The sequence below is a fragment of the Salmo salar genome, chromosome ssa01, assembly GCF_905237065.1.
Source record: "Salmo salar chromosome ssa01, Ssal_v3.1, whole genome shotgun sequence".
NCBI lineage: Eukaryota > Metazoa > Chordata > Actinopteri > Salmoniformes > Salmonidae > Salmo > Salmo salar.
Window position 1 is genome coordinate 34,612,541 of NC_059442.1, and position 13,031 is coordinate 34,625,571.

Consider the following 13,031-nt stretch of genomic DNA (forward strand, 5'->3'; position numbering starts at 1 on the left):
CTGAAGTGCTTGTGAAAATCTGTGCCCAATGTCCACTTTGGATGAGGTACAGGGGACATGTTGGTTTTGAGTTGTAAAGAGGCTTTTCATGTTTAGCAAGTTATTTGCGTTAATGGATTCTGCCCTACCTCCTGTGCCAGATATAGTGGCTGAATCCTGGTTTCTGTTCAAACCTGTGTTGAAAGCGTTTAATCTATTTCTCTGCAGATTTAATGTGCCATCTTTTATTTAGGCTCTTTTTTTAATTGTTTGGTGCAGTTGGTGGCATGAACACGTGTTTCACTCAAAAGTATGTGTTTGAGCTTTCTCCAGCAGCAGGTGTGCAGTGTTCTACTACAACCATTTTCATAAGACTGAATGGGGAAATTACAGGGGAAAGATTGTTTCCTTTCCTCTGTGTCTTGCAGCAGGTTAATTTTCTCTGGAATTTTCCCTGGAGAGCAGAGGCATTCTAGAATATAGTCCTGCTTGGTGAGGTAATGTACAGTGACCGGGAGCACCATACCTGGGTTCAGATAGTATTGTTTTTCCTTCAAATATTTTGAGCGTTTGAGCCTGGGGTGCCAGATGGGTGAGGTTTTGGGACTATTCCATTGGTTCAATTGTATCAGACAAGTAAAAAAAAAATATAGATATAAAAAAGCGGCTAAAGTATTTGAAAGAAAAAACAATACTATTTGAACCCCAGGTCCGGCGAGGCAAGCAGCAGGACAGCGCTGTGGGAATAGCTGAACTGTACACTCCTGAACTCCAGCCTTTCTGAAGGGAAAATATATGAAATAAGACACTTTGGAAAAACTTGTATTGCCTGAAAGGAGGGCCTCTTGAGGGGTTTTCTTCAGTCTCTGAGGATGTGTTAAGAGGCACCTCAAGGTAAGAGTTAGAGACCCAGCTGGGTGTCACCCAGGGGGATTGGATTAAAAGCAAAGACATTCCTTCTCTAGCTATTAGTGCTCAATGAAACCCAAGCTGCCACTAATCAGTTAACGTCAAAGAAATTCACCACCCTGAGTTACATTTCTACAGCACTTAGTAATCTTGTGTGCTCTGCACGCTTATGATATATATTTATTTTTATTTAACTATTGGGTTCAACCTCTTGTGGCTAGGGTTTTTCATATTTTTCCCTGTCTTAGTGCAAAGCTAATACCGTGACTCCTTAGTACAGATGAAAGTCTTATGGTTGGAAAACTTTTCAGCATTACCTCAGCAAGCAAACCTCTGTCTCAAACTTGATATCCCATAGTATTACTCTAGTCTCTCCTAAGTGAAGGCTTGATATCTGCCACACATGCGGTCTCACTCAGCCTCAAAAACATAGAGAAGTAAATGCACATCATTCTGCAGGAATTTCCATTATGTTTGATCATCATCGGACTTAAATAAAAAACCCACGTTGCTGATAAATTCATTCATTGAGATTCAAATTTGTCTTGGACTTTCTATTTCTTCATGACATTTAGACATACTGTCTGCCTGTCTCTTTGCCCCCTCAGTAAGTTCAAGCTCTTGGAGAGTAAGATCGAGTCAACGTTGAAGAAGACTCTAGAGATCCGCGAGGAGAAGATTCAGGGGCTGGAGTCCCGACTGGAGGAGTCTAGTAGTCTCAACCAGCAGCTACGCACTGAACTCAGCACCGTACGTACCTATACGCCTCTCTCATTCACTCACACTCAAACATATTTGGAGCACACACACAGTCTACTAATCATACTCTTGCCCCTACTCAATCTTTCTCACATAAACACTTTCACGCTTCTACTCTCTTTTGTAACTTATTCACTTACAATCTTTTTGCTCACACTGTTGTCGTGTTGTGGTGATTAGGTGAAGAAGACTCTGGAGGCTCTGCGACAGAGGCAGGAGGAGGAGGAGGCCCACTCCCAGACCCAGAGCTCCACACTGCAGGCTGTAGGTCAGGGCCAGGGCTGGCCCGGCCAGAAGGAGAAGTGGGAAACGGAGACTAGAGAGGCCACCGCAGAGCTCCTCAAACTCAAGGACCGCCTCATCGACATAGAGAAGAATGTGAGTGGGGATGGAATTTAAAAGAGTTTAATGTTTAGTTGACCATTGACAAGGACTTCTTCCTGTAGATCCCTCAACCCTTGCTGTGAATGCTTAGAACATGCATAGCAAAACAGCTACTACAGTAACGGTCAAAACATACTGGCCAATGCAAGCATCAGGTAAATTGTTATACAAATGGTATATTGTGCATGTTTAATCTTACCTAGATGCCTTTCCCTTCAGAATGCAACCCTGCAGACAGAGAAGCACCTTCTGAAGGAGCAGCTGAGACAGCTGGACACCCAGAACAGTCAGCTGAATGCCCAGACTGTGGCCGTTCAGAGGCAGGCTGCTCTACTGCAAGAGCACAACACGGCCCTGCACACACAGACAGCCAAGCTACAGGTACTACATACTACAGGGGCTCTGCTCCACCATGTTTGCACAGCTACTGTGCTTCTCTCTCTCTGAGCTAGGTTGTGTGTCGGTCTGGCAGTTGTTACTCACCCCCTTGTTTGCATTCCTAGTAGGGCTGTCCCTGACTAAAATAGATCTCGGTCAACCGACAGTCTTCTGTTCTTTCGTCCAATCGATCGGTCCAAATGTGTATTTTTCCATATATAGACACACCCTATGTCCCGTCCCCCCCCCTGCTGCTGGCCTTTGCAGATTCTGCCGTTGCGCTCCTGAAGGTGCCGGTAATAGGCTACACCAGTGGTGGGACATATATATATATTTTTCATGTTGAGTGCCAATTTACTACTTATCTTACCATTTCTACCGATCCAGTTTTATGCAAATTTTTGCGGAGCAGTGTTATTTAAGTTATAGTATCGCAAAATCATTGTCATGTGGTTAATCTCAATTCTATCTGTATTGAAAATTATACAAATCTAAGAGTTACTTCTATAGAAGTAACCAAATAGCCTACATAAAACCAACAAATAAAAACATTGCAGGTAGAAAATATCCTGATTTTTAAAAATGAATATCTTATACATCACATTGGCTTCGCATGGCCTGTCTGCAATGAACTTGAAACATTATATCAACCATCGACTGGGTCTGGTCCAAAGCTCACGCTACTAACTTACAACAAAGCTAGAAAGAATTTTCAAATACATTGAGAAACTATTGTCATTCTCAGTGGATCTAAAAACATACTTTGGATGCCGTGGGTATGGCACTGTACATCAGTCTAAGACATGTACTACTGAAATTGTATATGGTTATATACATAAGAACAATGGTGCAACACTAATAAAAATGATATTTTTTTATAACAAATACGCTTTCTCCCTCTTTCGATAGCGATCGCTCTCCACGGTTCTGAAACACATCGGTGCGCTGTTGAATTGGCGCCTTTTCCTAGACCATGTTGCTATGTGCATAATAGCAAAGTTAACCAGCATATTGGTGTTGAGAACAATGCGGCGGATGCAGCAGCAGAATGAGAAGATGCGAAAACACCCCTTGCCTCATTGTCTAAGGAAAGTGAGGAGAGGGGAAATCCAAACTTAATTAGGTCTATAATCAATAGTTTAACTGTTAAATGTGCCTGACTTTATAAGTCATCAATATATCTACAGAAATAAGATGCTTCAGTTGCCTGTTTGGTGTTTGTTTAATAGTCTACTGATTCCTCGAGCACCAAGCCAAATTCAGCTGTTTTTAATCTTTGCTGTAAAGGCTTTACACTTTTTTTCATTAGAACAGCCTCTCTGGTATTGTAATTTATTTCGTGTTTACACTTTTCCAAATTGTCCGAAACAACATATTTAGAATAACAATAATGCTCCTTTTTCTTGATCTCGTTGTTGTTGTGATGATGATAATGTCATTATCATTAGTAGGCTTAGTATAGTAGGCTTAGTATAGCAGCTTTGTATAACCACCATTTGAGATTCAGGCATAAAAGCACATCCTTTTTACTTTGGCCTATATTTCAATACTTTTTTAGGCTACTGTATCGATCAATTGTTCATGTCATCACACAGCATATGAATCATTCATGATTTGAAATGCAATCAAGCATTTTAATTAAAATAAAGCAAGCCTTGAATAATTACCTTAAACAATAAATAAACCGGTGTAATTTTTGGTCTCACCTGTGGCGGCAGAAAGGCGAAGACCGACCCTGTCTATAGGTCAGGCCCTATTCGGACAGTATTCGTTTTACTGGGGAGGTTGGGGAAATGTGGCGTTTTGTGCTCATGCACATAATTACATCTGTAATATTAGTCCTGTCCAAATCTGCCATGTCAGTCATTTTTACATTGCAGGAGAGTAACAATTCCAGCCAGAATAACATACTGTTTTTTGACAAACTCCAAGGTCTGATAATACTAGTCCCGTGAAAAATCAACATCCTGTGTTTTGAGACAAATGTCTGCGTTTGACAGGTGATGCTCACTGTTTGCGCAAGAAAACAATAACTGATTGGATAAATTGAACTAAGTGCTCCTCATAAGCTATATATGAATGGCGTACATGTAGCCTATTAACTTTCACAGTGAATGCTTTTGTTTGTTTTGTGCATATGAATCGAGTATTACTAAATGCATCAGTAAAAAATATTGAGCCTATTTAATGCAACCCTTGCTGTTAGTAGATCGCAAAGCAGCAGCATACAACTGACCTTTGGAAATGATAAGTAAACCTTTTCATCGATAGCCTTAAAATGCTTTTCAAGTGTAATTGCACTGTTTAGCTCACATCTGAAGGCTGGGGGTCATTTTCGACGCACTGCGGATTGCAAAAATATCCTAATGATTTATGATCACACTTCCTCAATTCAAATATTATGGTGACACTATAGGAAATATGGTTTGGCATGGTTTAGACATTTTGGAACCAAGCTTGAGTTATCAGTGTGGCCCTATCACCTGGACATGTTGAAATACTGTATCTTCACGCCTAGAATAAAAACCTTCCTTCATAACTGTGTAAATGTATATAAAATACAATTACAGGGGGCAGTTTGGGGACAAAATTATCCCATCCGAATCGTCCTCTGGAATAACGGGCATTCTGGAGTAATAATTACATAACCAACATTCTCCAGTAATACTTGTCCTGTGCGAACAGGTCTTTGGTCATGTGCATGCGATGCATACATGTGTCACGTAAAGAAAGCAAGGGTTGAGGGAATAGGAGATTTTTCCTAAACAAATGATGGATTCCGGCAACAGAACTTTTCAGTCAGAAATGGCTGTAATTATGTTGCAGCTTCAGCAACACAGACCGCTCGATAAACACTTTGACGTTCCGTGGTGTCGATGCAGCAGGGAGAGACAACGGGTGCTAGTCACAGTCACTCGCTGTCTTTTTTTTTTTTATTTTTTTTTAACACAGAGCAGCAAGTCTGAGTCGGCCCCGGCACAATCAAATCAATTGCTGGCCGGACTCCCTCTAGTCATTTCTGTGTCCTAATTATTTCATCAAACTGTGTGCTTAAAGCATCAGACAAGCTAATATAGTTGATTTGATTAAAACACATAGGATGTGTCAATATATGGAAAAATACACATTTAAAAATGTCTAATTGATTGGTTGAAAGAACAGACAACTCTTTTTTTTTTTTTTTCTCTGTGTCAGCCCTACATGTGTGCCATGGAAAAAATATATATTTATATTTGTGACCGCTCAACAACAAAAAATCTCTGTCGACCAACAGCCTATCGACCAAACAATCGACTAAATGGGGTCAGCCCTAATTCTTAGTTAGAGTAGCTGTGTCAGTTGTTGCCAATATATAGATGTTGTAAAATGAAAAAAATGTCTCCCTCTTTTAGGTGGAGAACTCCACCCTCAACTCCCAGAGTGCATCTCTCATGGCCCAGAATGCTGTGCTGCAGGGCCAGGTGGGGGCGCTGGAGAGTGAGTCAGAGGCGTGGCAGCGGCAGCGGGAGGAGGCGCGGGTGGGCAGGGAGAGCGTGCTCCAGGATCACGAGCGCCTGCTGAGTGTGCATGAGAGACAGGCAGCGGAGTACGAGCAGCTCATCGCCCAACACGCCACCCTGAAGGGCAACCAGAGAGCTCTGGAGCAAGAGCACCGCACACTGGAGAACAAGTGGGTCACACCCATGGGGCACACGCACAGGGGTTACTCAAACCACCGGGCACACACACACCAAGTGGTAATACCCTAAGGCAGGGCTATTCAACAATATTTTTACTGGGGCCATATGTAAAAAAAAAAAAGGTTCATTGCAGGGGTTCCGGATATTTTCCACATGCGATTATTCTTCAGAAGAACTGTATAAAAAAAGCAATACACGACCGACAATAAATCACTTTTCTTAAAATGGAATGTTGCTTAAAGTAATTATGAAAGAAGTGGAGTGCACTCAACTTGCGTGAGTCAAGGTGCAACCAAAAAATGTTAGCATCGTTGAAAAGGCGCAACGCTATTAAAATCTTCTTAAAGATGCACTATGCAGAAATCGCACCACCATTTCCTGGTTGCTAAAATTAGAATAGTTTGCCTAATTTCAGTTTGACAAAACAAGCAAGTATTGTGTATAGTCATTGTAATCCAATCAAATCACATATTTGTCACGTGCCAAATACAACAGGTGCCGAATACAACATGCTTACCTACAAGCCCTTAACCAACAATGCAGTTTTAAGAAACATAAGAGTAAAATGTTTTCTTACTAAGTCAACAAAAGTTAAAAAAATAAAAGAGCAACAATAAAATAACAATTAGGCTATTTCTATATGAATTTGGTCAGGTTGCCCAAAAAGTTACATATTGCAGCTTTAAAAGAAATTAGGTATTTTTAAAATCGCCTGAAAACTAGGCATCTCAATAAATGACAATCAGCTAATGCCAAATTCCAGTCTGAAGGTATGCTTAGAATTAATTTCCCTCAGTCATTAGGTGTGTCTTTTGTCACACACAACGAGTCCTTGTGAGTATCCGAGAGGGAAACAGGAGGCATGTACTTGTTCCTTGGTCTTAGCTTTCAGGAATGGGGTCATAATATTTAGTGGCTTAAACTGTTCAAACGCTAGAGCCAAATTCATAGGAAGAAAAAATAATCAACATTCCGCTAGAAATCACACTATAGACAACCACCATAGTACTTGTCATTTTGGCGGGGATTTTTTTTTCTCCAGAGGTCAACTACTATGGTCACACATACATGTCATAATCCACGGGTTCACACCTCTCTCTCACACACACACACACACACACACACACACACACACAACACACCCAAGTGATTGCACACACATGGAAGAGTCCACAATGGGTCATACACACCAAGTGGTCAACTACCATGGTCACGAATACACTCACCAAGATGTTACACTGAGAAGGTGTAGTAGAAAAAGGTCAGATTCGTTTAAAATAAATATATAGAATTATTATTACAGAGTGTTCATGTTACACTGTTGTTCATGTCCATGTCATGTTTATTGACCTCAGTGAGTCTGCGTAAAATATCAATTGGTTACATGTCATGAAGAGAACTGTTAATATATTTCTCTGAAGTTAATTTTCCAATAACAGACTTCCTCATTTGATAAGCCACATATAAACAGCCATAGGTTAGTGAAAGTATGTCCTTCCAGACTGGCTTGGCACTGGGACATTGAGAGACCGACCCAAGGAAGTGACCTATGGGATGTGTTGAGTGCCCTTCCTGCCTCTCCCCTGCTCTCGCCTGACCACTCCATGCCACCGGGCTGGAACAGTACAGCAGTAACAGACTGGGTGGGATTTCACTCTGTGATTTCACTCTGAGACACCCTGGCTGGAGCTGGGAGAGGCTGCTGACACAGCAACCGTCGGGTTGGGTGGAGACAGGTAGCCTATCACTAAGGCTAGGGAGGGACAGGACAACATCAGTTATCAGGCCAGAACTGTGACTGTTCAATAACTCTGGGAGACTCATTTCATTCAGTTGGTGTTCAGAAAGGGCTTTTGGATGTCAGTGGAGCTCTTCTAGTCTGCTGCTTTTATTGTTTTACAGTGGAACCTTTATAACCTGTACTGCTCAGGCAGGTCACTCCTGAGGGGAGGGCCGGAGGGCGACACGTGTCACAAGTACATTACTCTAACTATGGTGACTGTGTTCTCTTTGTTTGTTTGCTGTGGTTATATTTAGACTTGGTTATATTATGTAAGTATATCTCATAGGGCTGAGCGGTATACCTTATTTTATGACATACCGGTATTGATGCAGGGACCGGTTTGGGTTTTTACTTTAACTTCTATACCATTATTTTAATGTTTGGTTTGTTAAATGTGAAATGCCATCTGTAATGTTAATTTTTACTTTACTTCGCTACTTGACTCATCTCTGTCCACTCTCTCTCCGTGCCACTTTCCACACAGACCTAGCCACACCCCATGTCACTCGAGCGCATTTGATGTTCCTCAACCAGGAGACACTTGCGTTCAGTCTGCCTGGTCAATGCAGCACATGCAACAATGTTGATGACATCAATGCTGTTTTCACTTTGCTTCTTAATATAAATCCACCAGCGTTCTATAAATGACACTATTAGTTTGTTTCTTATATCAGCAAACAGATAGTTTGTCTTTTCTTAGCAAGTTGCCCTAAATCTTGAGATGCTAATTGTTAGCCGCTAATGCTAATAGCTAGATAGCTAATAAATGTACTGAGTAAGAGCAAACGTAGCTAGCTTATTGGACAGGCTGAGGTAGTCCCTCCCTTTTCCAGTCAGTTTCTTACATTTTTTGGAAATTATGAAAGAATCAAGACGACCCTGATTGGATTGCTTTGATCTGTGATCTTAGCAGCTCTTTGAACACACCACCACATATATCATGGATGCTTAATACTTCATGACTTTTCCATCCAGCTCTTGTCGGACCCATTATCGATATTGTTCTTTTGGTGGTAATAGGAATCTATATGGGATGGGATTGCCATGGCCTATTTTTAGATGTAACACAATACAAAACCTGGGGACAGTTAATTAGGCACCATACAGTGCCTTGCAAAAGTATTCAGACCCCTTGGATTTTTTTCCCACATTTTGTTACAAAGTGGGATTAAAATGTATTTAATTGTCATTTAACTGCCTCCTTATTTTCAAGCATGGTAGTGGCTGCATCATGGTACGAGTGTGCTTGACATAAGCAAATACTGAGGAGTTTTTTCAGAATAAAAAAAGGGATAGTGCTAAGCACAGGAAAATCCTGGAGCAAAACCTGCTTTACACCAGACACTGGGAGAGGACTTCACCTTTCAGCAGTACAATAACCTACAATACATGGCCATATCAACACTGGAGTTGCTTACCAAGAAGACTGTGAATGTTCCTAAATGGCCAAGCTACACTTTTGATTTAAATACTATAGACATTTCTGTCTACCCATGATCCCCAACATCTTGAAGAATTTTGAAAAGAGTAATTGCCAAATATTTCACAATCTGGGTGAGCAAAGCTCTAGAGACTTACCCAAGAAGACTCACTGCTCGAATTTCTGCCAAAGGTGTTTCTAACATGTATGGACTCAGGGAGCTGAATACTTAAGCAATGACTATTTTATTTATGAAAATGTTCTTCCACTGTGACAATAGAGTATAGATTGTTGACAAATTATTTCGATTAAATCCATTTTAATCCCACAATAAAATATTAAGAAATCCAAGGGGTCGGAATACTTTGACCTCCGAGGAGAAATTGTCTTTTAACCCAGTCTTTGTTTCTGTTTTTCTGTCTGTGTCTCTGTGTGCAGGTACATAGTGCTCCTGAAGCAGAAAGATGCCATGGAGGCGCTGGAGTCCACCCTCCAGAAGGAGAGGGAGAGTCTCGGAGAGGAGATCCACAAAAACGCCCTGATCCTGGGGGAGAACCAGAGCCTGAGGGGGGAAGTGGACAGGTGAGCTCACAGCAGCACCTGAATACAGCACCAACTACCTACTCCAGCTTTTCAAAGCACCACATATAGAACAGCCCGAGAACAGCCTGACCCTGGCACCCTCTGGTGGTTACATACTGTAATGGCTGTTTCTAACCATCTTCCTCCAGCTACACACACTTGGCCATGGTTTTTTAACACTACAGTTAGATAAAACTGGCTTTCGTTGCCAAGTGGGCAGAAAAAATAAGTATGGCAAAACTCAACTCTCAACAAAAATCTAACAAAGTTAACTACAAAACTGACAAAATTGGTATTTTGAAGATGAATTTGTTTTGCAAAGCACCAGGAACTCATGTCTCTCCATACGGTCTCTCCACACCCCCTGAAGGTTGACCCAGACGCATACCCAGCTACGTGCGGAGTATGATGGGGTGCAGGTGCAGACCAAGGAGCTGAAGACTAGTCTGAATGGAGCTCAGCTGGAGGTGAACCGCTGGCAGGCCAGATACGACTCAATGAAGGAGCAGCACCAGGGCCTGGACATCTCCATGACCAAGCTGGACAACCACTGTGAGGTACAGAGACGACTGAAAGACCACACCGGGACCTCAATGAGCTACTGCACAGGGGACTGTCTATGGGTTTTCCTTAGAGATAAAACAGCTCATCTCTATTGTGTGTTCTGTCCCAGTTGCTGACGCGTCTGAAGGGGAACCTGGAGGAGGAGAACCACCACCTGCTGAGTCAGATCCAGATGTTGAGCCAGCAGAACCAGACCCTGCTGGAGAGAACCATGGAGAACAAGGAGCTCTACCACGAAGAGCAAAAACAGTACATGTGAGTAGGGAGGTGTGTGTGTGTGCACGTGCGGGTATATAGAGGGAGATATTTCTACTGGAATTTGATTAGTTTAATGTCATAAATAAATCGAACAAATCCTGTGTTTCCAGTGACAAGTTGAACTCACTCCGGAGGCAGAAAGAGAAGCTGGAGGAGAAGATCATGGATCAGTACAAGTTTTATGATCCAACCCCTAAAAAGTAAGTTTTGTTATAGTTTGACTTGCTAATCTAAGTCAATGGAATAGGACGACAAATGGATGCATTTAGCAAGCCCTAGGTCCCTGAGTTGTTCCTGGTCAGGTCACATGGTCCGTAAACCCTCCTGACCCTTGCTATGCCACTTGTGGAGAGTTCCCCAAGGAGGGAAAGAGAGCTTACTTTGTGGGCCCTAGAGCATACATAGACAGGAAAGAAATATGACGCAAGTGAAGATGACCTATGGCCTGAGGATAGATGGATGTCTGAGTGTAACTGTGATTTCCTGTCTGTCAGGAAGAACCACTGGGCCGGGGCCAAGGCCTTGGCCAAACTCATCAAGCCCAAGAACAGACAGGACAGCTCGAGGGAGAGGGTGCGGAGCGCCCCAGACATCCCCCTGCCTGAACCTCCCACCCTGGAATTCCCTGACATCCCTCCCCCCCTGCCTCCCCCTCCTCTACCCCCCCGCCAGTCCCGCCTCAGCTTGGACTCTGTGGGGAACCACTCTCAGGAGGAGAACCACCACGGACAGGGGCACTCCCCTACCCTCACCCACTCCAGCAGAGGTAAGACTGACTCGGGGTGGGTTGGGGAACTAAAGGAAAATGCAGTGTATTTTCGTCTACTCATCCAGGATTGTTCTTAACTGAATAAAGAAAGGTGTCAAGGCCATACAGTTCTACAAGTCCTCTTTACCACAAGAGGGAGCTCTAGCTACACACAATCTCACATTTCCTCCCCCTCCAACTCATCTTGCATGTTCTTCATTATCTACTAGTTCAATGGGGATCTATTGCATGCCTAAACATTTTAATACTTTAACTCTTCATCTTCTCTGTTGGACTATTTTGGACTCTGTTCATTCATATAATGCATGTAGTTAACTGCCTTCGTTCATTCATTCATCTCTCTTTCTCCCCCTTCTCTTTGTCATTGTGTGTATAACATAATCCCCTATCATTCAGCACCCCCAGCCCTGCCAGCAGTACTCCCTGTCACAGCAGCCAAGCGGTTTGGTTTTCTGAGGAGTAAGAGCCAGGAGAAAATGAAGGTTCCCAAGACGCCTCTCTCACGGCATTCTCTCTCTAGACAACTTCGCTTCTGGTCCTCCTCTGACATCTCCACCTGTACCACCGAGCCCCTCTTGCCCCTCATTGGACAGTTCTAATGCCACCACCATTTTCGTCATCTTCATGTTCACTCACCCCCCTTTTTTAATCTGCAACATCTTAACTTTTTGGCCCTCTGTCATAATTTACTTACAGAAAACGGACCTCTTAATGCACACATTCCTCCCATCACAACATACACTATCACACATACCAACACACACAAACTGAACTCTGAACTGAACCGTTTGGGGCCTCTAGCCTCATACCCTGCACACTCCACTCTGGACTCTGGCTAGACCCTGCAGTAAGTAGCCTTGTTTTGGATTAGAGCCCACCCCTACCGCAGCCAGCCCTTACTGCAGCCAGCAGCTTTGCCTCTCTCTGTGAAAATGAGATCTGTGTGTCTGTCAACTGATGTTTAATCGTGTAAAGTGGGCAACTGAAGAGCGATGACACCAGCCCAATGAAGGCAATTACTCAGTCTGCTGTGTCTCTTAGTCTGGCAGCTGGTATAAATCTCATGTTGCACATGGCTGGAGGGATGACGAGAGGAGAACTTTTGTTACAGGGGCAATCTGCAATATTTACTGCTGTTTAAAGGATTGTGCTTTTAATCCCAGTGCGAAAGAAATGCCACTTTGGGGAGTGATGTGTGCACATGCTGTCTGCGCTGCGTTGTGTTAGCCTGTGTCATGCTGCTGATAATATGAATGCCTCCAGCTAGCGTCGTACTCTCTCTGACTCTCCTTGTCAAACGCGCACCACAGTCTAATATCATCCTATCCTTTATTCCATATCCTGTACTCTTATCTGTCTGTCACTCTCTGCCATGCTTTTTAGCCTCACTCTCTGTCCACCTCTTTTCCCTCCACACCATTTGCGTTATCCCTTTGCTCAGCCATAATGACAATGGCTGTGCAAAAATACAGAATAGCTGTTCTATTGGATCTATTGATGTCTGAGACTACTAACACAGTGATGTCTGCATAAATGACCAATCCAATGCTGGACTGAGAGAGGGAG

General features: G+C 42.9%; 1 protein-coding gene across 2 annotated transcripts in view; it reads left to right on the forward strand.

The window, feature by feature from the left end:
• LOC106601343 (protein Daple) overlaps positions 1-13,031 on the forward strand; it is an 87,202-nt gene that overhangs the window by 63,995 nt on the left and 10,176 nt on the right. The window contains exons 19-28 of one of the 2 annotated variants that reach the window (XR_006769652.1): positions 1,497-1,638; positions 1,828-2,025; positions 2,251-2,412; positions 5,802-6,079; positions 9,731-9,874; positions 10,245-10,431; positions 10,548-10,693; positions 10,807-10,896; positions 11,191-11,462; positions 11,862-12,312. Coding sequence is in view for 1 of the 2 variants with exons in the window: in XM_014193488.2 (XP_014048963.2) it covers positions 1,497-1,638; positions 1,828-2,025; positions 2,251-2,412; positions 5,802-6,079; positions 9,731-9,874; positions 10,245-10,431; positions 10,548-10,693; positions 10,807-10,896; positions 11,191-11,462 (1,619 nt within the window). In the remaining variant the exon portion in view is untranslated. The remainder of the gene's footprint in view (positions 1-1,496; positions 1,639-1,827; positions 2,026-2,250; positions 2,413-5,801; positions 6,080-9,730; positions 9,875-10,244; positions 10,432-10,547; positions 10,694-10,806; positions 10,897-11,190; positions 11,463-11,861; positions 12,313-13,031) is intronic. The other variant, XM_014193488.2, reaches the window with a different exon arrangement.